Consider the following 26254-nt stretch of genomic DNA (forward strand, 5'->3'; position numbering starts at 1 on the left):
TATGATTGTTAAATTGTTCATAATTTAATTGTTCTCCTTTTACAAAAAGAAGCCCATTAATTTTTTTCTTGGAAAAGGATCATTGTTAAATGAAGTTTATTGCAAGTCAATTGTATCTTGATCCTTTCTCTCACAGACCAGGGACAGTGAGAACACAGTGGAATCTTTTTAACAACACATAGAAATAAGAAAGAATGATAAAGATTCATTAGAATCATTATGGTACAGCTCCATGTTCTATTAATGTTTTGAATTGCCTCCGTCTTGGTTTCCAGACACCCTGCAAACAACCTAAAGTCTCTTGTCAGGGCAGGAAATCATTAAAAATAAAAACCACACACACAAAAATAACAAACAAAAAAAACAGGCACTGAGCACTCTAGGGCTGGAAGGAAGTCCTAGATCCAGCTGCTCATTTTCTGCTGCTTTCAAGTTTCTTGAATGTTTTATTTATTTATTTTATTTATTTTATTATATTTCTATACCGCCCTTCTCCTGCGGGACTCAGAGCAGTGTACAGCCAGAATAAAACATAGCATATAAAATTTAAAAACATTTAAAAAAACAATTAAATAATTTTGGCCCGAATTTAAAACAACCCAATTAAAACCGAAATTCAATTAAAAAACTGAGAGGATGGGATCAAGCCAGCCCAGCTAGATGGAACAAGTGTGTCTTCAGGGCCCAACGAAAAGTCCAGAGGTCTGATATCGTGCGTATCTCAGGGGGCAGGTCATTCCAGAGGGCAGGTGCTGCCACAGAGAAGGCTCTGCCCCTGGGGGTCGCCAGCCAGCACTGCCTGGCCGACGACACCCTGAGGAGGCCCTCTCTGCGAGCGAACCGGTCGGTGGGAGGCTATTGGCGGCAGAAGGCGGTCTCGCAAATACCCCAGCCCTAAGCCATGGAGCGCTTTAAAGGTGGCTACCAACACCTTGAAGCGCACCCGGAAGACCACAGGAAGCCAGTGCAGCTCGCGCAGGAGAGGTGTTATATGTGAGTGCCCCATCGCTCCCATAATCCCCCGCGCGGCCACATTCTGGACCAACTGCAGCCTCCGGGTGCACCCCAAGGGGAGCCCCATGTAGAGAGCATTGCAGTAGTCCAGGCGGGAAGTGACGAGTGCTTGAGTGACCATGCGTAGGGAGTCCCGATCCAGAAAGGGACGCAACTCAGGGCGTATCAGGCGAACCTGATAAAAAGCCCCCCTGGCCACGGCCGTCATATGCTCTTCTAAAGACAGCCATGCGTCCAGGAGGACGCCTAAGTTGCAAGCCCTCTCCGTGGTGGGCAGTGATTCGCCCCCAATAGCCAGCGATGGCACCAGCTGGCTATATCAGGACAGTGGAATCCACAGCCACTTGGTCTTGGAAGGGTTGAGTCGGAGCCTGTTTCTCCCCATCCAGGCCCAATGTTCCTTGGCTATTCTAGCCACAGGTGCCTAATTGCTAGGCTTTCCTTGAGGCTGGCCTTCACCTAAGGCCACTTTAAGCAAATTTCTCCATCTCAGAATCTTCTCAATTTTAACTATTTATCATACTATGGAAGGAAAGAGAATTGTAGCAGTGACAGATATACCATTGAAAGGCCTGAAGAGCTGACTGGGGATGTATCATCCTGGGGATGTATCATCCTGGAAAAGCTGTCTAAGTGCTTAGATTATGACCTAATGGCTCATAATCAAAAATCAGTTCCCAGCATATCATGCTCCAGGAATAGGTTGCATTTCTCAGAATTCTGTGTTTTTAATTTTTATGAATCAATCTGTCAAATACACAGTCACGTGTTCTACAATAGATTCTGGAGCTAAGAACACATGGGAAATACTTACCAGCTACTGCTTTTCACTACTACTCTGTGAGGTATTAAGCATTCATCTTGATGAATATTCTCAGTACTCTCCAATGTGATTTCTCAAAGCAAAAGACCAATAATGATGGTCAATAACTGTGGTTTAGTTCAAAGGAATGAATGCTGAAATTTATTGCTAGTTTTTCCTGTTTAAGAACTGTGTTGCATTACTGTATAGTAACTATGCACTTCCCTAGTGGAGATGATAATTTAGAATCTTACTACTCTAATCCCTACATCATGTCATCACACCAACTCTTTCTTTCTCTTTCCCCCTCTGTTCAAATACAATAAATGATCTCTTCTTCCCATATCCCATCTCTTATTTATAAATAATTCCTTAAAACCTTGTCAGCACAAATCCAGTAAGGGTTGGAAGAGATAACAACATATCTGTTTTAACCTAAATCAAATAATCCAAGTTTAAATTCCTTCCTTTTACTTTTTCAAGGATTGTCTTGCTAATATATATTCAGTCACTATGCATTTGGAGGTGAATGTATCATGCAAACACAACAGAGGTTGTTATTCCACATAATGAACATCCTCTCCGGGATCTAGTTTTGCCAGTCATCAAAAGACATGTTACATTTAGAAAACCCTAAACAGAAATATAAGAATTTATTGTGGAAGAACCCAAAGGGAAATTCTGGCACACAAGCCTGTGTTTCTGAATCTCAGCCAGCAATTGTGCAATTATTAGAAATACTTTGTAGAAAAGTGCTGTTGTTATGTGGGGAGGCTCACGTGACATCTTCTCACACCAAACAAGTAGAAAGAACACATATGAGAGACCACAATAGAGAGTTCACATTATACATGTTGAAAAAATTTTTTAAGGGGGAAGGGCAATACAGAATAGCCCATCTCTATTCAGCATAATGGCAAAGCATATGTTCATATGGAGCTCTTGTACTTCCTTAGTAAGATTTCCAGGTTGGGATTGAGATTTGTTCTTATGAAAAAGTCAAGGGATTTTATTTCTCATGGTATGCAGATATTTTGCTCTGTTGTTGCTTCTAGTTAAATGCATTTTTAAAATTCAATTGGAATGAATTTATCAATATATTCATATATGTCTCTTTCAAATTGCCTTCACTTTCTTGAAGAGAGAGCGAGAAAAAAGATCAGGTCTCCAGCATTCACCTTTGATGTCCAAACTAATTCATCCTAATATGTGGATGTCAAGAAGATAAACCATCTTTGCATTAAGTTATGGAGTACCTCAGAGTTACAGTTAAAGAAATTTAATTAATTATTAATTCAAGTATTGGTCTCTTCATCTATCAATTAACTTGCATACAATTATATGCAGGCAAAAATATTCTCAGAATGGTATTCTAAGTTTCCTGTTACAGCCGAAATCATTTCACTTGAAGCATTCTTGCATTTTTTCAAAAAGAACAATTATTGTTGTCTGCAGGTTCCCCCCCCCCAACATTTATATTTATGCATACACACACACATGCACACATGCAAAGAGACACACTTACATATACATATAGTGGAAAATGTTACTTCCCTATTAATTAGGAGGCATATTTTAGTTACTGTATTTTTCGGTGTATAAGATGCACTATCCCAAGTGGCGGAGGGAAATATCTGTACGTCTTATAGAGCGAGTATTGCCGAAGCCCTGCCCACCCACCGGCCCCCACTCTTCGGCCTCTGCCTCCAGCAGTTTGCCTCCTTGCAGCAAACAGCCTGGTCAGCTTCAGCACAGCCTGATTTAACACGAACAGTTGCCACCTATTGCCACCTCCACGTGCCCCATTTTTGGCCTCCATGCACCCCGTTTTCGGCCTGGAACAGGCCAAAAATGGGACATGTGGAGGTGGCGATAGGCAGCAGTGGCGATGGGTAGCGGCAATCCCCGCAGCCTGGAACAGCTGATAGGCAGTATTCCGGGAGGCAGATCCAACCACTAATCAGCTGCTCATGCTAAATCAGGCTGTGCTAAAGCTGACCAGGCTGTTTGCTGCAAGGAGGCAAATTGCTGGGAGGCAGAGGCAGTTTTTTTTTTTTTTTTCTTGTTTTCTTCGCCAAAAACTAGGTGTGTCTTATATTCCGGAGCATCTTATAGTCTGAAAAATACAGTAATTAAAATGTTACTTTTTCCTGTTTAGAATAGACACTATTCCAACTTTGATTATACTACTGTTCTCGTCATCCAAATTTTTCAATTAATAAAAATTAAACAGAAAAATAATTTTTAGACTTGTATGCCCTCTTTTGTTACTCAAATATATCACATCTCATAATATACAACAGTAACTTTCTATTTACCTATCCTCTCTGTTGCGGTCGACAAAGTAGAACTGTTTCCGAAGCCACCTAAAAGTAAATAGTTTTCAAATATTGGTAAATATGTCAGTGTCAAATATGTCAAAATCTTCCTCTTTAAGAATCCCCCAAATCCTGCAGATTATATAAATTTGAACTGCTATGAAAGGAAGCATGGATTTTAATACAGATAATCTTAAATTCATATAGAAAGATGCTGGCAATGAAGGAGAGGCAGTGAAACCTTTATACAGTATACCCCTTACTTGAAATAGTCCTTCTGTTCCAATTTTTTGCTTTACCTTTCAATTTGCAATGGAGTAGCAGCTTTTAGGGTATCTGCCACAAGCCAGTTCAACCCTTTGATCCACATGTTGACTTCATCTTCGGAAGTGGCTGTGAAAATAAAGAACAAACCGAGCCTGTCAAAGCATGACACAGGCACTGACCCCTATATCCAAGAAGGAAGTCACTTTGCAGCTGGTTTCCAATAGACGGAAACTAACCCCATCAATTTTGATATTACAAATTATAATAGCCATAAAACCAGGCTATTAAGGAGGAACAATCACATCATTTCAACATTTAGCATTCAATTCATTATGCTCACTAAGTAAGGAAGAAACTTGTTTTTTATCTTCTGGGGCAAATCCCACATGGCAAGCAAGAAGGATCTCCAGGGAACTTCAGTAATCAAATTAGATATTTTTTTCATCTAACAGATGTGCATGCCAAAACTTACTTTAGCATAGCTGAATGTCAGCAAACAGGCTAGTGCCATGCTGTGCAAGGCTAACAATCATTCAAAGATATGTCTATTAGCCAGTTCAAACAACCATCTTAGCATGATAAGGATGCAGATTGATTGCTCTTATTCAGAATATGGCATATAGTAACGTGTTTGCTTAATTGCTTCATGCCACATTCACTATTCTAGTCTGAGCAAACCAGATTCTGCATAAATCCAGAATCCTTCCCTATGATTCATGCCTTTTGAAGAATTACCATCAACAAAGGGAAGTGAGCAAAATATGATCAGTATTGAGCAATGGGATTTCTCTTTATCTTCCCATTAGTGTACCTTAGAAAGTACTTCATACAAGATCCAGTCCCCCCCCCCATTTCAAATTTTAGAAGGTATACAGGAACACACCTGTATACTTTCTAGAATTTGGAGAGGGGAAAACAACATTTAAGACTCTTTTTAGCTTTTGAAGCCATAAGAGAGTAAGCCAGCATTTGCAACATGGCTAGCCATATAGTTAAACAAGAATGTCCATATGCTCAAAGGCTCTGGTTCAAGAACTGGCAATGGCTATCAGTTCTAGCAGCTGCTAGCAATTCTAGTCATTCTTTGCTCATATGTTCCTCTCCACTATTCTAAGCCAAGTCTTGCTAAAAAAAAAAGAGTAGATGAATAGCAGTGGTGTTGCTGATGTTCAAGCAGCTATTGGATTGTAGTCTCATGTCAGTGACGAAGTAAAAGACATCTAACCTTGCAAACTGAGTGTTTTCAGTCTGAATTCCATGCCATAAAGGATGACAAAGCAGTGAGACTGTTCTGGGCGGAAACAAGAATCTTCCTGGTATCGGTCAAAATCTCTGGAGTTCTTTCCCTGACGAATTTCTTGAATTTCCCGAATATCAACTGTTAAAAGAATAATAGGAAAGGAGGTTGAATAAAAATAAAATTAAGAACAAACGTACTATGCAGTCGAAAACTTAATAAACAATGTTATCTGACAGTATCATGCAGTCACAAAACATGGTCTTCTACCCTGTTTTTCCAAAAATAAGACCCAACCGGAAAATAAACCCTAGCATGATTTTTCAGGATGCTCGTAATATAAGCCCTACCCCCAAAATAAGCCCCAATTAAGATTGTCAGTCAGATTTAGTACCATATTTCCCCCCAAATAAGACCTAACCAGAAAATAAGCCCTAATGCGTCTTTTGGAGCAAAAATTAATATAAGACCTTGTCTTATTTTCGGGGAAACATGGTATTTGCAATATGAAGTTTACTGTTGCTTAAGTTCTAAACCAACAGGTACTGGAACTTTTTCCTTGCTGGAGGAGAGATCTCTGCCTGAATTACCCTTTCTCTTTGAAAGATATGTGTATTAGATGCTGCTTTCCAATTAAAGCATTTCAAGTATAATCCCAGACTCATGTACACTAGAGTTCTAAGATCAACATTTAAGAAGTTTAATTACTTTATGAACTTTGGGGTAGTAGTAAGGACTTGCATGACACTCTTAATGGACTTTAAAGAAGGAGGATAGGAAAAATATTAACTCTTTTGAACTTTGCTGTTGGAGAAAACTCCTGAGAATTCTGTCGACAGCCAAGTAAACAATCAAATGGATTGTTCACCAAATCAACTTAGAATTTGTCACTCAAGGAACAAATAACCAGGATTAAATTATCCTACTTCATACACATTAAGCAAAGATCTAGATTTCCGGAGAAGGCTCTAATCTGGGAAAGGTAAAAGGGAAGAAGAGAATGATCAAAAGCAAGCTGGATGAACTCAGCTACAGTGATGATGGGTATACCATTGGAAGACCAAGTTAGGCATGGATCATGATCGAGAAAATCTATCTATGTGACAACTAAGTCTCAATCAATGGCTTGACAGTACATAATCAAGGAAGGATTTGCAAATAAACGTTTCTAAGATGTATTTAATTTCTGACATAGCAAAGTATACAGATATAAGTCATCACAGTAAATATCACTGGGTAAGAAAAAGCAGAGTAATCCAGAAGAATGAGGTGTAAACAATGTTGGCCAAACCAACAGAAAATTAACTAGACTAAAATTACAGTGCTGATGCAATTCAACATATATTCATATACTCAAACTATTTAGTCTACTGAACTATTTAGTCTACTATCTTGAATCTAAAATTTATTGTGAAATTCTTACCTGAATTATAATTCTCTCCAAGTAATTCTAACTCTAAACGGCAATGTGAGCAATTAACATCAGGAGCTGAGAGACAGTGACTGACCTTAAGTTGCCCAGCTGCCTTTCATGCTGTTTTGGAAAAAAAGCAGACCTTGCACTTGTAGGAAAATGCTAGGAACAAAAAAAAAATGTACATGAACAGTCCTGGGACCACTAGAGGTCACTGTGGCAAATCCCAAACTGATAGCAAAGAATATCCTCACTAGAAAAAAAGAAAAGAAACTAGCAGAAAGTTTTTAAAAGGTCCCCTAGGTACAAAACTACCCCGGGGGGGGGGGAGAGAAGGGGACTAGTTTTATGAAAGTTAACAGAAAACTTAAAGCTTGGTTTCTCTGTTTGCTATATGCACAAATGCAAGTTCAACAAAGAAATGCAAGTTAGCACTTTTGCTCGCAATGGATATTGTTGATTGTAGAATAGAATAGAATAGAATAGAATAGAATAGAATAGAATAGAATAGAATAGAATAGAATAGAATAGAATAGAATAGAATAGAATAGAATAGAATTCTTTATTGGACACACAAGGAATTTGTCTTTAGTGTATACTGTATGCTCTCAGTGTACATAAGGAGAATAAAATACATTCATCGAGAATAAAAAGATACAACACTTAGCGATAGTCAAGGTTACTAATAAGCTATCAAATCGTACTAGGAAACAAATAAAAACAATATAAATTGAAAGATACAAGCAACATGATTATAGTAATAAGTGGGAAGAGATAGATACTAGTAAGGAAGAGAAGAAAAACAGTAATACAGTCTTCGTAAATTATATGACAGTGTTGTGGGAATTAGTTGTTTAGCAGAGTGATGGCATTCAGGGAAAAACTGTCCTTGTGTCTAATTGTTCTGGTGTGCAGTGCCCTATAGCGTCATTTATATGTTTGCTATTAAGACTAAATGAACATCTACACATTTAAGTAATTGCAACTCACATACATATGCTATGCAATTTCTAGCCCAGCGATGAAGTCTTCCTTGGCCTCCTATCCCAACTGCCAGTATGAAGGCCTTTGTTTTATGGCTCCATGAAGCAACTCCATGCATTTACATTCAGCACAGTTAACAAGATGATTAAATAAAATTAATTCTAGATTTATTTAAATCCAGCATGATAAAGCTAAATGAAAGTTGAGGAATAGTATGGGGAAAATGTGAAAGGCAGGAAAGAAAGAGGAACCAAAGCTGATGAAAGACACAACAGTGTCCTTTTCTGTTATGGAAGAAGTTTTTTCTTCCTAAAGAGGAAACTTCCCTCATCCCTTTCCTTATGTTCACCCATCCATAGATTCTCCATCTCCTGGACAGTAATGAACCTTGGCTATTTGCTCTGGAACAACTTAGAAAACAGATCTTTTCCGGAAAATGAAACTCAAGAACTGAATCAATTTACGACCGCAATTGAACCCAAGATTTCTATTGTTAAGCGAGACATTTGTTAAGTGAGTTTTGCCCCATTTTATGACCTTTCTGGCCACAGTTGTTAAGTGAATCCACTGCAGTTAAGTTAGTAACATGGTTGTTAAGTGAAACTGCCTTCCCCATTGGCTTTGCTTGTAAGTAGGTTGCAAAAGATGATCATGTGATCCTGGGACACTGCAACTGTAATAATTATGACTCAATTGTCTGAGTTTTGACCACACTGGTTGTGGAGCTGCTGCAATGATCATAAGTATGAAAAATGATGATCAGTCACTTTTTTCAAGGCCATTGTAACTTTGAATGGTCACTAAATGGAACTGTTGTAAGTTGACGACTGCCTGTATTAAGAAGCACCACTTTTTTTCTATTCTAATCCAGACTGATTTTTTTTATCTCCTTGAGCTAACATTTTTTTGCTTGTTTTCAAAGACCATTCAAAAATGTTCAGTATGCAGAAACTCAGGGACTCCTGCTTTGTATCTTTCCTTCAAGACTGAGTACAGATTACAGACCAACAGATTTAAAATAGTTTTAGAGTTTGTTAGGTTTCAAGACTCTGTATTTTTTTCTCATTATATACATCTTTTCATTGGAATTCAAAATTTCAGGATCTATTTGTCAAAATCCCATAGGCTCCATCAGACTGAGATGAAATAATGAAGAAGCAATCTAGCTTGCTTCTGGTGATTGAGAAAAAAATTCTCATTCCTTGCTACCTCTTCCAGGTGAATAATTTATCTTGAAATTATAGTCTTTGTTCATGAATACAGGCAGAATCATGTAGTGAAGAAGGTCTTGGCCTGGCATCAGACAAACACAGATTCAAGTCTATTCTGAGCCATAAAAGCTCATTGGGTGACTTTAGGCCAATCACTTTTTTCAGCCCAACCACTTGGTGTAGTTGTTGAGGGGCAAAGTAGGATATACTATTACATCTGTTTGGAAGCTCCAAAGGAATCTGCAGGGAGTTATCATAGATCAAATACATTCCAATATTTGACTAGGTCCTTGTAGGTTTATTAAGGCACTCCAAGCCTGACCAGTCCCACCTGACAGAAGATCAGGTTTTCTATAAGAAATCATTGGACTAGTTACATTGCAGAATTAAAGGTAACAAATAAAGCCAGAAAACATTCAGTGTATGAAGCTCCTTACTGACCCATCAACAAAATAAAAGTAGAACTCGTCAAGAGACTGATCAGAAGTAAGTGAAGGGTAAATTAAGTGAAAGCAAGTGAAGGCTCAAGGTTGACTCAGCCTTCCATCCTTTCGAGGTAGGTAAAATGAAGACCCGGATTGTGGGGGCAATAAGGTGACTTTATATAAAAAAGAACACCGCTTGGGGGCCCCAAAAGCCTTACTAAGCAGGTATATACAAAAGTATGAAGGCTATTCCTTAACGCATTGTAAGCCGCCCTGAGTCTCCGGAGAAGGGTGGCATATAAATCGAACCAATAAATAAATAAATAATAAATAAATTCAGCCCTTCTTTTTTTTTCTTTTTTTCCTTGTCAGATAACTGGTTGATGGTATTTCATGTATATTTTTAAGAGTTCTGCATACATAGCTTCAAAGGATTCCCAAGCACTCTACAGCAGCCTTCGAACTAGGTTCCTCATGTATCTTTTGTTGAACTATTTCATTCTAGGACCTCAATGTTTATAAATAAGAGTACACCGACACATTCAGTTTATTTTAAAGTAGTGTTTTAAATAACTTACACATTTTGTTTAATGCTTCTTTTTAGCATGTTATACAGACTGTGAGCATAAATATAACTTCTTTTTCTAAAAGAGGAGTGTACCACAGTATTTATTTTGTAGTTTAGAGCATGAGGGTTTTCTTTAGTTTCTTAAAAAAAACTTGATCCAATCCAGATGTTCTACTCCTTTTCATCAGTATACCTAACTAAGCAGTAGCACTTAATCAGCCCTGGCTAATCTTGAAAAGTTAAGCAGAGTTGATGTGGTTAATACATGGATGGTAAACCAACAGAAAACATCTCATATAAGACGACGATAAACCACTTTCATATTATTACTAAGAAAACTGTATAGGTGTGCCCATGAAGTCACTAGCTTGACTTTAATTAAACGTTCCTTTTTTTCCACCAAAGACTTGTTTTTTCAGCTTCTGAACTCAGGACCCCCAATTGGGAATTCTAGAAATCACACCCAACATGTGGAGATTAACTAAGTGTTAGAAGCCAAATACAAGTAATTAAACTTGTTCCAAAATAATACTTCCAGTGGAGAAGGTAATGTGACAAAATAAAGTCGGACTATCTTGAAGGAAAGATGGACTAAGGAAGTGGGGAAGGATCCCTATCTGATAATAATGCTCCTTTTCCCCATCTGGTTCTCAAAGTAGCTTCTGCACACAGATGTGGTAGAAAATCAGACACTTCTCTGAACTGTGCGTCTGCGGAAGACTAAACTGCGTAGGGCTATGCTTGCTGCCACATGTGTGGTTCAAACTTCCTCTCTACATTTCATAGCAGAAAGTGAGCATCTGTACTGTAAATAAACTATTTTGGATTTCAGCTACAAAATCAGGTATGTTTCTCTTATGTGCAAGATCTAATTACTGAGCTCCATGTGCCTGGGAAATGGAAGACTGTTTATTCCTAAAACCACAATACTGGCTTTCTCCATCAAGAATGTCATCTCGTGATATTTTTGTGAAGGGGACAACAATTGCTGTGAGTCTTCTTATATATAGGTAGTCATAACAAAAATGATAATTAGCATCAATACATAAGCACTACTGCCAACTTCTTTTTCTCTTCTTTCCAAACACCACTTACTTGAGCCTTTAACTGAGATAAATCGTACAAAAGAACCTCAATGTGGGTGATCATATCCTTTTTGCTTTACATAACTAAATCAATCACAATCAAGCATGAAGTTAATGGCTAGTGCATCAGCAATTAGATTTAATTACTGGGTTTGCACACGACCTACACTGGGCTAAAATGAGGCTGGATAAGATGTTATAGAAATCAAGCCATTATCTTAGTAAGTTTTGTGAATCAATTAAACTGAAATATGTGAACTTAGAAAATATGTTTTGTTAAGAAGGGTTTAAAGTTCACCATGTTGCATTAATAAAGTCAGTGTCCCAAAGTAGAATCAGTTACTGTATTCTTCTGGGTACAAAGATATTCCTCTCTTTCACTTTGCTTGGAGGACACAAGCAATAAGATCAGTTAAACAATAGAGAGAATAAAAACCAATTCAGGTAATTATTGTTTCTGTAACTGGTGCTCTGAGCTCTTTTTTGGTCTATTACGATTGACTCATTCTCAGGGATGCTGTACTAATAGATTCCTGCACTAGCAATAGCACTTAGACTTACCTATGTTTCCCCCAAAATAAGACCCTGTCTTATATTTTTTTGAACCTCAAAATAAGTGCTTGGCCTTATTTTCGGGGAGTCTTATTATTTTGGGGTGCGTGGAGGAAACCAGACGAAATGGCAGGGACCAGCTGCACATGTGTTTAAATATTTTCGGTGGGGGGCTTATTTTCAGGGGGGGACTTGTTTTAGTACATGCGCTCAAAATCCCGATTGGGCTTATTATCAGGGGATGTCTTATTTTAGGGGAAACAGGGTATATACCGCTTCATAGTGCTTTTACAGCCCACTCTAAGCAGTTTACAGTCAGCATATTGCCCCCAACAATCTGGGTCATCATTGTACCAACCTCAGAAGGATGGAAGGCTGAGTCAAACTTGAGCCAGTGAAAACTGAACTCCTGGAAATCAGCAGAGTTAGCCTGCAATACTGCATTCTAATCACTGTGGCTCTTGGCTCTTCCTGGCACTAGGTAAGAGGCTAGTCTATATAGTCTAACCTTTATATAACATGTTTCTATGAAATAATAATAATATTACAACCTGAACTGGTCAGTTTAGACAAAAACCAAAAAAAATCTCATAATTATTCACTGTGCATTACAATAGCAGTAGTGATATTGATAGATTATATCTGCCCCACAGAAATGAAGGCAGAAGTTTACTTCAAGTCAAACAAACTGTTGAAGAAGAAAAGTGCACATTGCCCAATTACCTAAAAGACAGCCAAGAACAAGCAATGATGCAAATTAAAAATTGGAATTTATTGAATGTGCAGGAAACAAAACATGAATATCAAATTAACATAATAAAAACTTGAACAGAATGCTGGCAAGAAAAAGCATTACATGCTCAATTTCTACAAAAAATTGAGGATACAGACTACCTTGATCAGGTTTCAGGCCGGAATACAGCACGGAGACGGCATTGGTCGTGCTGGTGGATGATCTTTGGAGGGCTCGGGACAGGGGATACTCCTCTGTTCTGGTCCTCTTGGATCTGTCGGCGGCTTTTGATACCATTGACCATGGTATCTTGCTGTGATGGCTGGAGGGGTTGGGAGTGGGAGGCACTGTTTTACGGTGGTTCTCCTCCTATCTCTCGGGCCGTATGCAAGCGGTGTTGGCAGGGGGACAGAGATCGGCTATGAGGCCCCTCACTTGTGGTGTGCCCCAGGGGTCGGTCCTCTTGCCTCTCCTGTTTTGGGGTGCGGTATCATCAGTACGCTGATGATACCCAGCTTTTTATATCCACCCCAAAACAGCCCAGTGATGCCCTCGACATGATGTCCTGCTGCCTGGAAGCGGTACGGACCTGGATGAGGAGGAACAGGCTCCGACTCAACCCCGCCAAGACCAAGTGGCTGTGGGTACCGGCATCTTGGTCCGATCGAGATCTTTCATCGTTGACCATCGGGGATGAGGTGTTACCCCGTGGATAGGGCTCGCAACTTGAATGTCCTCCTGGATTCATGGTTGTCTCTGGAAGATCATGGAATGACCGTGGCCAGGGGGGCATTTGCCCAAGTTCGCCTTGTACGCCAGTTGCGCCCTTACTTGGACCAAGATGCTCTACGCACTGTTACTCATGAGCTGGTCACCTCCCGTCTTGACTACTGCAACATTCTCTACCTAGGGCTGCCCTTGAAAACCACTCGAAGGCTTCAGCTGGTGCAGAATGCGGCCGCGTGGGTTGTGATGGGAGCGTCCCGACACTCCCATGTTACACTCGTCCTGCGTGACTTGCATTGGTTACCAGTTGCCCTTCGGGTGAGGTTCAGGGTACTGGTTATTACCTACAAAGCCCTTCATGGCCTAGGCCCGGGATATTTGTCGGACTCCCTGCAGTCAGCGACAATTCCCAATCGCCCAGTGCGTTCCCACAGACAGGGCCTCCTTGGGGTGCCATCGGCCAGACAGTGTCGGCTGGCGACCCCCAGGGGAGAGCTTTCTCTGTGGGCGCACCCACCCTCTGGAACCAGCTTCCTTTGGAGCTCCGGATGGCCCCTGACCTTCACTCGTTCCGCCGCGATTTGAAGACCTGTTTGTTCCGCAGCCTGGAATGATTGGAGGGGGGGATGAATTTTAAATTGTTTTAAATTGTGATTTTAATTTTATATTGGCAGGAATTGTGCATTTTACCGTTGTGAGCCGCCCTGAGTCCTCGGAGATAAGGCGGTATATAAATTGCATAAAATAAATAAAAATAAATAAAATAAAAGATCCATGGAAAGTGGATAAAAATAAAATCAGGCACTGGATTACAACTGGAACATTAGAAAAAGAAACTGAAGGCTTGCTTTTGGCTGCTCAAAAGCAAGCTATTTAAACCAATGCAATGAAGGCCAGAATTGATTTAAAGTGCAAATTGTGCAACAAAAAGCAGCAGAAAAAATAGTAATCTTATATTTAGCTCATGCAAGAAGCTCACACAAACTAAATATAAACAACATAATACAGTTACCAAGATGATTCACTGGAATATATGAAAAAATATGTGCCAGTAATAAAAAATGGGTGAGAACATATATAGTTGAAAATGTAATAAAAAATGGGCAGGTTAAAATATTGTTGGATTTCCAAATAGACTAGAAGACAGTGATCATAAAGTATCAAGATCTGAAAGTAGAAATGAAAGATTATGCAGGCAATGGTGGTCTCTATGATTATTGGCACACTGGATGCCACTGAAGAACTTGGACAACACTTAGAAAATTCTATTCATTGATAAAATTTCCATATGTCAATTATAAAAGGCCACTCTACCAGGATATGCACATATATTAACTATGCTGCTACACTATAACATCCTAGGTTCTTGGGAAGAACTTGATTCAAGTGAAGCCCAGCACCAACTAAAGAACTGGCAGGTGTGATTTCATGTTGTTATCTGTATAATAATTTATTAAATATGTATCGTGTCCAATTTTTTTACCTACATCTACCTATTTCAAAATCTGAAAGGACACTCTAATTTTTTTCTATAAAAAAAAAACATACTGCAATCAAATTAGCATTATGTATTTTCTCTACTGTTGGAAGAAATGTCCATCTGGGTTCAATTCCAAGTTGGAAAAAAGACACTGGAAACATGGAGACTGTTTGGAAAAATAGTTTATTAGTGGACAGGACCACATGGTTTGAGGTCCTGGGCAAAAAGAGCACATGGGGGGGAGGGAGGGAGAGAGGGAGGGAGGGAGGGAGAAAGGGGGGAATCCCAAGTTGGTTGAATCTTGCTGAGTGATATAATCTCCCCAGGTGCCATGTGGTAAATTCTGTTGCTAGATGGGTAGAAGGCTAATCCTATCATGTCCTGAGGGCCATGTCCTAATCCCATCATCCTGGAGCTGAAGTGGGGGGCAGGGAGCTGCTTTGTCTTTAAAACATGTTTCTCCTTTTCTCATCCAGGGAAATATAATATTTTGCCTTTCCAACATTTCCTAAAATATTTCATTCTTCTAGGAGGGGCGTGGGTGCTAACTTTCTTCACTACAGAATAGGGTCTTCTGAAATATCAAAAAGAATGAATCTCAAACTTAAGTGTCAAAAAGTACAGAAACTGATAATTCTAAAATTATTTGAAATGTGACTTGTCACATTTGACAAGTGTGACAAATGTGACTTGTCACATTTGACAAATGTGAACTTGTAAAAATTTTAAGTGCATACACACACACAATAGAAAAGATTGCAATAGAAAATAGAAAATAGAAGAATAGAAAAATCAACGAAGCACTAAACACTGAAAAATTAGCTATTTATTTTTCAATTTTAGAGGAAATGCAGACTATTTTAAATCTCTTTTTTCACATGCCACAATTGCAATACTTACATAGGGCTTTTTTAATGTTCATGTTTTGGGAGGTGAGGAGTGACATGAATTGAACATTACAAACAGAGAATATGGCCAGGCGGTTCAAAATTAGTTTCTGAATATTTTGTCCTGTGGCCCCTGATCCTTGAAAGGTAGCATTTTTAGGCCACAACTCAGCAAGTAACAATGTTTTAATTACTTTAAAAAAGCATTTGTCCTCTTTTAATTAGTTTGAAATTCATTCGTAAAGGCACAGAACAGGAGATAAGGAATGTGTAGTTTACTCCCAACTCTTTACTAATCCTTTCTTCCTTGCTGCACAATTATGAGGCATAACACTGCTTTACTGTAGAGACTAAACAAAGAGTCAGCAGAGGAATCTCAGTTATCTTATTTCACACTCATAAATTCTCTTTTAGTCTCCAAGATGCAAACTGTAAACAGCATACTGTAAAGTGATGAAGAACACTTGAAACAATGCTCAGGATGAGATTCAACTACTTTAGAGCAATGGTGTCAAACTCAAAGTGACACGCTGTCATCATGTGATGTATCACGGCTTTTCCCTTCGCTAAACCGTGAGTGGGCGTGGCCAGTGCATGACGCATCTGGCCTGTGGGCCATGAGTTTGACACTCCAGGTTTAGAGTGTGAAATGGAGTTAATAATGAAAGAGGAAACTCAATCTTTCAGCTGCATTAGTTGATACTCCTTTCCTCAAATAGCTGTGGGAGTTCTATCTTTCTAAGGCAGTTGCCTTAGAAAGTTACTTTGACTAAATTATTGATTCAGGATGACTCAAGTTGTGGTCAAGCACAACTGGAGTACCAGAGCTTTGAGAAGACTACATTAGAGAGTCACTTTGGTTTACTAGTTAAGGTACCTGCCTAGAATCCTGGAGTTTGTGTGTTCAAATCCCACCTTAGGCATCAAAATAGGCTAGGTATTTGGGGCCAGTCACTTTTGCTCAGCCAAACTCATTTCTCAAGGTTGAGTTGTGGAGAAAATAGGAGGAGTTACCTCGCATCTTAAATTATTTATACAAATAAAGACAGGATATAAGTAAATGTAGGAATAGTTATTAAAGGTCAATACTACAGGAAGTCTATCAGCTCCTAGTTTAGTAGGTATTGTTTCTGTATTTACGTGTACCTTACTAGAACACAGACATTTATCCCCAAATACTGTAATACATTTATAGTTTTGTTTTTTAAAAAATATTCCAATACTGGCAAAGAAGCACAAATTCTGTTGAAAGAATTTATGCACTTACCTTATAATTCTTTGTTTGAACAATCTCAGTGGGAAAATATTTGGAGGGAGGGATATTTTAATTTTACTGAACTGTTGAAGTTTTGTTCATTTTGGAGTTGGGAAAGGAGAAATAGAACTCAATTCTATCAAAGGATGCTAAATAAAATAAATGTTGCCATTTGGGAAAGGAAAAGGAAGAGAGGGAAGGAGAAGAAAGAGCAGTAGCAGCAGCAGCAGTAGCAGCAGCAGCAGCAATAGAAGCAAGATTAAGGGTATCCAGAATAAAACTGGGTAAAAGAACCCCAAAACCATGTCCTCTCCCCCTTACTTTTTTTAGTGTGGGGGACTCCCTTTTAAAATATGGGATTCTCAGGAATCCAGATGGCAATTCTTCTTCCCAGCAATCCGCATTGCATAACAATGATAGGAAGATTATCCTTATTCCAGCAATAAGGCACTTCAAGACACTGCCACCCACCAGGCCTGTTAGGAGACTACAGTAGCCAGCGGTAAATGTGCTGTCAGCTTGCCTCTTTCACTGCTCTTTTCTCGGATGAGAACCAAGGGAGACATTTCAACTTTGATTTAGATTTTAGCTTCAACTCTAAACAAAGTAGGGAAGCATGCAGAGCATGGCTTTTGGAATTCTTCCCAATCAATTTACCAGCAGCAGCCACAGGATGCATCTGTATTTTCTTCTGGGTAACAAAGTAAGATGCTATGTCAGTTTTTTTTTCTTGCTCTCCTACACACACACACACACTCTCCTCCCACAGTAGCATGTGTTTGTGTGCACCAGGAAGCCAGAGCAATCAACAAATACACTGCTCTGGATCACATATTCAGAGAAGAAAGGAGGGGGGACTTACGATAGGAGGGACGTTTCAAATCACTGCTCAAACTGCTTCTCCTATAGGATTCCTTGGGAGGGTTTTGTTTGCTGCTCCTGGCCATATCCAATACCCCGCTGATCTTCCTTTTGGCGGCTTTTCCTGCAACACCAATGTTGGTCCCATTCAGCTCTGTTCTCGGAGAGTTATCTTGCTTACTGACAGAACTGTGAGCCTTCTTTATACTGTACACTATTCGCTTACATTAAACTTCTACTCTGTTGGAACATCCAGATCTATTAGAAGAATTTAGGATAGTTGTCCTACTGTCAACTCTTACCTGGTGCATTTCCCCTCCCCCCACTTTTTAAAAGAATATAACTTTCTTTGACCAAGTGTGGTTAGACACACAAGGAATTTGCCTCTGGTACAAAAGCTCCCAGTGTACTTGCACAACAACAAACACTAATAATATATAATACTAAAATGTGCAACCTTGTTTTGTTTTATTTATTTTATTATTTTTATTATTTTTTGGTTCCCTGATAAAAACTCCCTATTTCTCCCATTTAAACTTAATTTCGTCCATTTCAACCACTATTCAACCTGTCTGCATTATTTTGAATCTTTCTTCTTTCAAAATGGTAGTTACTCCTCCTCCTTTTGAATTATGTGATTAACTACTATTTACCAGTATTGTTTCGGGAAAAAGATCGCAATTTAAAATACATATTCATTTTTCTCTTGCTTTAAATCATTGCAAGCTCCTTTTAGAAGATTACTAAAGTACGCTCCTTTCCACCTTAGATCAAATCCTGCATACCTTTTCATCTGTCTAGTGGCACTCCAGGACACAAAAGCAGAGACTGCAATAAAACAATGCAAATTTTCTAGCTCTTCCTCCCCCATTTCTCAGGTTTCTCCAACTTACAAATAACACAAAAGCCCAGCCAATAGCAGTCACCCTCTCGAAGATAAACAGGAAGCCTCTTCAGTAGAGCTCCTCTTTAGGCTCCAGGCATGACAGCACACCCACTTGTTTCAAGTACAGCTCCTCTCTTGTTTCAGAAACAATGATTACTTTAGCCAGGGTCAGAGGTTACCAATCCCACGCACTGGGGTTTGGTTACACAAACATTCATTCTTCCTTGTCAAGGCAATCATAGCTGGGTGGAAAGAAACTTGAGCAGCTGGAACAAGATGGCTGGCATAAGAGTAGCTTGGGGTGGTCATTTGCTCCTGTGGGTGGGGAAAGAGACTGGAAATCGGCCCCAAAGGGCAACAGATAGATGTCATAATATGAGACTGCTGCAGATGTCGAGAAATATAGAGCAAAAGAATGGCACACTGTCAAGGCTGGAAAGCAGATTATAACATTATACAAACATTATAATGGTTATAATGGGACAGGATTTGCATCTCAAGTGACACTCCTTTGTCTCAGTTGTCACATAATGCATGTTTAGTTGGCAGACAGCTACATAGCCAAAGTATTATTGTTTAATCCCTTTTTTTATTTCCACTCACAATTCTAAAATTGTCAATAATAGCAGGTAGAAATCCTGTCTTTAAGGACACAGACAGTCTATCCAGTCAGTTGTCATAATAGAAGGTAGGGTGCCTAACTTCTGCCTTTGAAGAGAATTTTCTTCACTCACCCTTCTCTGCCAAATAATCCCAGCAAAAGCCAGAAGCTGCAACAGGTAAGAGTGCCTGGTTGAGACAAGTGTTAGAAGGAAAGCAGGTTTGGGCCTGGTTAGTACATGGATGGGAGGCAAGTTCAGGGCTGTAGGCTAGACTAAGAAGCTTAAAATATCCTAGAAGAAAGCAGTGGAATTTTACTTTTGCACTGTTGCCAAGTAAATTGTATTGTCCTTTCAATATGTTAAGCATGACTCAAGGACTTGGCAACATAATTCCTATATTTATTTGGGGAATGGACTCCCCCTTGCTGGACCTGATATACCTGAACATCCATTTAAAGTTAACACTCTATGATAGAATTGAATGGGACAACCGTGGTTCACAAACGGACAATATCCCCTCCTAAGAAATATGAGCATCAATATGGAGGTTAATGGTGATTAATTCGTTAATTTCATTTCTGTCAATTATTGAGACCATCACATGAAAGAAAGCATAATTGAGCTGTGATAGAAGGACAAGAGGTCAAGGTATCACAAACACAAAATAGGGGTGGTGCTATTCCTTTGAGTCCTAAGCAGAAAAGAAAGGAAATCTTACTCATTTCCATAAAATCAGCTGAATGTGTTTGTTACAGCAAACACAAAACATTCTTAGGCATCTTTTAAATATTTAATAGACCTCCATGTGTCTCCTGAGGTTGTAATTATTTTCAGTACAGTGCAATGAACCTAAAAGGATAAATCATACAAAGATAATGCAAATAAAGCCCAGGTAAGAGCTCTGGTGGCTCAGCAGACTAATTAACATCCACTTACATCTGCTGCCTGCAATTACTGCAAGTTCGAATCTCACCAGGCTCAAGGTTGACTCAGCCTTCCATCCTTTCTAAGTAGGTAAAATGAGGACCCAGATTATGGGGGCAATAAGATGACTTTGTATAAATATACAAAAGTATGAAGGCTATTGCTTAACACATTGTAAGCCGCCCTGAGTCTCCGGAGAAGGGCGGCATATAAATTAAATTTAAAAAAAAAACCAAAAAAACAACTGGTTCACTCCAAGCATGACCTGGTCCCAAAATGTAAGATGTACTGTAATGCAGTAACTTCTAAGACATTATGAAAAGGTCCTCATTTAACAACCACAAGTGGGACCCACAACTCAGAGAAGCGAAGCAGTCACTAACTGAAACAGTAACTTAGATTTTTTTTTTTTTTTGCTTTACTGATCTTCAAAGGTCATAAAATTTAAGTACTGGTCTCAAGAACTTATTTTTCATCACTGTCGTAACTGTGAATGGTTACTAAATTAGTCAATTGTTAAACAAGGACTATCTGTATTTTCAACACCAGTTCCTTCTTTTCATACTTCGGCAGGTTTTTCATTAACACTGCCATGGCATTCCATCTGAACATTTGAGGGCTAAAATGTATATGGAATATTTATCTTATTTTAGGAACTGATAAGTGCTGGTGTGTGCTGTCCAACTTGATCCCCAATCCATTATCAGTTGGGAATAGATTACAGCCATTCAAATAGAATTATTTTATTCTTCCAACAAAAGCTTACTTTGCTTTGCACTTTAGCATTTGACATAGTTTTACGTATAACTTGTTCCAGCACATGTAACTCACTGAATTTATATCATGTATCTAATGAAGCGGGTTTTAACCCACAACAGAGTATGTACCAATTCATTTGCTAGTCTTTCAATGCCATAAAACTCCTTGTGTAAAGTAAAATAAAATCTCTTGTTTGGAGGTTCTAGCAGGGGAGCGCAGCTATCGTATACCCTTGACCGAAGATCGGTACACTCCTTCTATCTGGGATGGTCGTCCTCTTCCACCGAGCGCGCAGCTTCGGGAGGGACGCACATGGAGCGGTGAGGGAGGAAGGGGACACCCGCCTAGCCAGCCAGATCAGCCGAATCAACCCTGGCGATCAATGGGGTGACAGATGTCACAGCCAGATCGCCCTCACATCCATCCATATGATAATATGGGCCAAAAATATAGGACATACTATTGAATTGGATAAGTGGGAGAATCTGTGGAAGATAAATTACAAGATGACATTGTCTATACCCTATAAGGAAAACCTTTACAAAATGTTCTACCGATGGCACCTCCCACCAGCGCGCCTAGCCAAGATGTTCCCAAATACATCTCCGATGTGCTGGAAATGTAAATCACAGAAAGGGACATATTATCATCTCTGGTGGCTATGCCGAAGGGCAAAACAATACTGGCAACAAATTAAAACAATGATTGAAGAAATCACGAAACAAAAACTGGAAATGAGGCCGGAAACCTTTTTATTGGGAATAATCACAACACAATATACCAAAGAAATAAAATATTTGATCATCCATATCCTCACAGCAGCACGTATACTCTTTGCCCAACATTGGAAATCTGAACAGTTACCCACAGAAGACAAAATAATAGCTAAAATTACAGAATGTGCAGAATTGGATAAGCTCACAAAAGAAATACAAGAGAAAGATGATACTGATTACTATTTAATATGGCAAAGATGGTACAACTGGCTGGAGGCAAAAATAGGAATATAAAGATGATTTTTGAGTACTCAATAGAAATGTATAGAAGTAAATAAGGAGTCAATTATATATGTACATATATAACTAAGTAATTAGGTGACTGTAAATATTGATACAAATAGAAATAGGAAAAATAACCCACCGTTGTAATATCTTCTAAGAATCAGTCATTGGACTGAATTGATGTGTGTTCGTTTTGTATGTTGTTTCAATGTATCTATGTTGGTTTTGTTTTTTTCTTTTTATTATTAATAAAAACTATTAAAAAAAATAAAAAAATAAAATAAAATCTCTTTATTTCAAGAGTTTTTGGTAGCTTCTTGATTTAATAAGCATTTTGGCTCAGCCATAACACAAGCACAGGGGTTGTGACACATGTCTTCCTCAATCCATATCACTTCTATCTGGTGTACTGTGAACAATCCATTTTGTTTCCTGTTTTCAAATATTTTTTAAACCCAATGACAGCCCATACTATAAAATCAAAAAGTTCAACTGACTAGAACCACTTCCTCGGCAGCCAATGATAGCATTTTATCATTTTTTAGCAACTCAGCCTTAGAATTATCAAAATCCATCTGTCAGTACAGTATTCCACAACGAATGACATGGATGACAGCAGACAAGAGTGAACAGCTATTGCAACTTTACTAACTTGGAAGCTTTCTGATATGTTGCAGAACAGTTCCCATTATCCCTTACTATTTTACCTAATGTAGGATCAGAGCAACAGACCAAAACAAGCAAACAAACATGGAGGCCATCAGATTAATACGCTTGGATTACTACATCAATTACCTTTTTCAATCCTGCTAGCAAAAGTTTATTTTTTTTTTCTCAAGTAGGATCTAAAGACTGTATTTGGGTCCACGAATCATGTACAGTAAGCCATGATTTGCCTAGCCATGGTTTACTGAATCAAACAAGAGTGACTGGGCTCACAACTGTTTTCCTTCACATTTCCTAGCTGGACATGTGGAATCTGACAAAGAGGAAAGGAAAGCATTTTCTATCCAGCTTCTACCCCTCAGGAGGTAAATTCTTTAAAACAGCTTAGATCATTCCATGGGGGCCACAGAGTTTTGATGATAGGGCTTTGTCTTCAGCAGTCAGAACAATCATATACACTGATAATATTCCATTTTCTCCATTTCTGATTTCCACAGTAACACCTTTTAAAATTGTGTGGATAGTGCATACATAAGAATATATATTACTTCTTACAATGAATTTGCAGGGAGATCCTAAATCATACGTCCTATTGATCATTTTAACTCTATAGAATTTAGATGCAGAGTAGAATTGCAGTTCCTAAAAATCAAGAAAAATATACCTTGCACATTAAAAACAAATTGCTTAATAAAACACACAATTTATTTTAAGGAAAAAATCACTTCTATTGAAAGCTTATGAGGTCAATAAAATAATTTGCTGAAAAGAAGCTTCATCCCACCCGTCTCTCTACTTTGTCATCATATTGGTAGCACTGCTTTGGGAACATTATTTTATTCACAGAGCAGCTAAACAAAATATACGGTCTCATAATGCTTCCTCTTTATGCCATTAATTTTAGAGCTATATCAATAAACATGAACTACTTCCTGCTAATTATACTGTTATCCTTCAAAAACCTGGAAACCAAATCCACCAATCCTTCCTACAATGCTCTAATTTCCAAAAGGTAACATTACATTTATTTTTAATCAAAGGAGGAAAAAAAAAACTAAGCTAGATCAATTAGTGTTATCAGTCTTATTTTACATATTTTGTTTTTTTGCAAAACAGACTGTAATAAAGCTATTTACAAGCTTCTTTTGGCAGCTTACACTGAAAGAATAAACAATCAGAAGAAAATAACAGAAGTCATCACACTACTGCAAAATATCATTAGCTACGAAACAATACTGGTAATGTTCGAGTTATGATCACAATTGAGCCCAAAATTTCTGTTTTTAAACGAGACAATTGTTAAATGGGTTCTGCTCCATTTTACAACCTTTTTTTGCCACAGTTGTTAAGTGAATCACTGCAGTTGTTAAGTTAGTAACATGATTGTTAAGTGAATGTGGCTTCCACATTGACTTTGCTTATCAGGTGGTCACAAAAAGTGATGATCACAGGAACCCTGTGACACTGCTGCAACGGTCATAAATATGATTCAATTGCCAAGCACCTGAACTTTTTATCGCATGACCATGCGGGTGCACCAATTGCTGTAAGTGTGAAAAATTCTTATAAGTCATTTTTTCCCCAGTGCCATTGTAACTTAAACAATCATTAAACCAACCATTTTAAGTCGAGGACTACCTGTATTAAAACATTACTTTAAAAAACAGTAACAAACCAAGTCATGTCATGGCTGTAAATTTTAAATACATGGCTAAAGAGTTGAGACCTCTGCAGAAATCGCTTGCTCCTCATCCCACCATCAATGGGTGGCCCAGCATCCCCTTCTTTGCCAATTAACAGGATGGGTAGATGCCTTCTAAGATGTCTCCTCAGGTACCAAGTGTGAAAAGCCAGTTCTATAATGTCTGTTTGCTTCAGTTTTTTACTTGCATACTTAACATTTTTGAAAGGAAATGCTGCTTTGAAAGAAGTCACATAACAATGAACACAAAACGCTTAAACAATTGTGAAAACAAAAACTTCATCAAATTTAAGACAAAAGTGAATACATTCAAAAGTAGGCATTTCTAAATTTCTGTCCTTCAGTTTGTGTTACAGTTTACTCTGTGCACAGGAGTTCCCACCTATCCCATCCTTAAATGTTTCTTCAGGAAGAGAAGAGCCTTATGACACTGTGTTAAGACCACCCAAAATGACCTCCAGGATCAGACAAAGACACAAAGCAACTGAAGGAACATTTCAGAATTGAAAAGACAAAATGAAGTTGCATAATGCCACACAAAGACGCCCCTTAAACCCATAAGTGACATCGCCCCTCATCCTTCCCTGAATAGATATGCAGAGGCAATACAACTGAATAATGAGAAAACAATTCAAGCTTTTCAAGTTTAGCGCTCTGAAGGTTTAACGATCACACTAAAAGTTGGTTAATTGGGATGGAAAAATGCAGGATTAAAATATACAAAAATATAGAATTAAAAGAATAGAAACTGTTGTTTTCATCAGCATGTTTGGGGCATCAATAAAGAGCTGGATAGCCACAGAAAAGAACACCAATCTTTCACAAGCAATATCACTGTGGGGGGCGGGAATGGTGAAAAATACTTAGCCAGTGGGGTTTACAAATCTTTACATTAAATTAAATGTAAAATACCACAGACATTTCTTTCTAGGTCTAACAGAAAAATATATATTCATTTTTCAAATATGTATATGAGATAGAACAGTGATGGCTAACCTTTTTGCCATCGCGTGCTAGGAGGGGGGGTTCACACGTGCACGTACCCACACCCATAATTCTATGCACCCCCCGCGCATGCGTGTGCAACCCCCTTCACCCCCGTTCCTGGCACGCAATGGCCTGGTAGGCCCATTTTTCTTTCTTATCTGGCTCCAGACCCTTTTTATGCATCCTAGCCTCTCTAGGAGTCTCTGGAGGCTGGGGACAGCAAAAAACGTCATTTCCTGTCACTCCGGGAGTTGGGAAATGGGCCCTTTCAGGCCTCCGAGGGAGTGGGAAAGGCTGTTTTCACCCTCCGCAGATGCATAGAGAAGATCTGGAGCCAGGTAAGAAAGAAAAACGGACCTTCCCCACCCCCTCAGACCCTCTGGAGGCAGGAAAGAGCCTGTTTCCCTACTTCTGGTGGGCCCAGAAGGCTGAAAATCAGATGGCCGGCGCACGCATGCGCGCCAGAGCTGAACTGACGTGCCCACTGATATGACTATGTGTGCCACCTGTGGCACATGTGCCATAGGTTCACCATCACCGAGATAGGAGATGACCAGGATGAGTTTGAGGGAAGGGTCAAGAGCATTGTCAGTCTTGAGTTCCTTTACATCCATAAGAGACTTAAATCCAGTCCATTTTAACTTCCGTTGACCTTTATCTACTGCCAATCTGCTTTGCCCATTAAGTAGTTTAGTAGTACAGATTCTTGTAGAGAGTGTTAGCATGCAATAAATCTGTTACAAAGTGAAATTTAAACTGCTCTGGCTGATTTCTTATGCTTAACATATATAATTCTATTAATCAAACCATTTGTGCTCCTATAGTCAATTTAAGCAGTAGAGCGGGAGTTCTCAAGTGGGAGATATATGGATCCACAGGGACCCTAGGGTATTTCAATAGGGGCACAG

General features: G+C 38.9%; 1 protein-coding gene across 2 annotated transcripts in view; it reads right to left on the reverse strand.

Moving 5' to 3' along the window:
* The window catches only part of PLCG1 (phospholipase C gamma 1), a 110445-nt gene that overhangs the window by 47171 nt on the left and 37020 nt on the right, over nt 1-26254 (reverse strand). Inside the window, exons 2-5 of one of the 2 annotated variants that reach the window (XM_087889175.1) lie at nt 17821-17943; nt 5627-5779; nt 4434-4527; nt 4135-4182 (exon numbers count right to left, since the gene is read on the reverse strand). In XM_087889175.1, coding sequence (XP_087745301.1) covers nt 4135-4182; nt 4434-4527; nt 5627-5779; nt 17821-17943 — 418 coding nt within the window. The remainder of the gene's footprint in view (nt 1-4134; nt 4183-4433; nt 4528-5626; nt 5780-17820; nt 17944-26254) is intronic. The other variant, XM_034413928.3, reaches the window with a different exon arrangement.

The sequence above is a fragment of the Pantherophis guttatus genome, chromosome 3 (genome assembly GCF_059756535.1).
Source record: "Pantherophis guttatus breed Tessera chromosome 3, ASM5975653v1, whole genome shotgun sequence".
Taxonomy (NCBI): Eukaryota; Metazoa; Chordata; class Lepidosauria; order Squamata; family Colubridae; genus Pantherophis; species Pantherophis guttatus.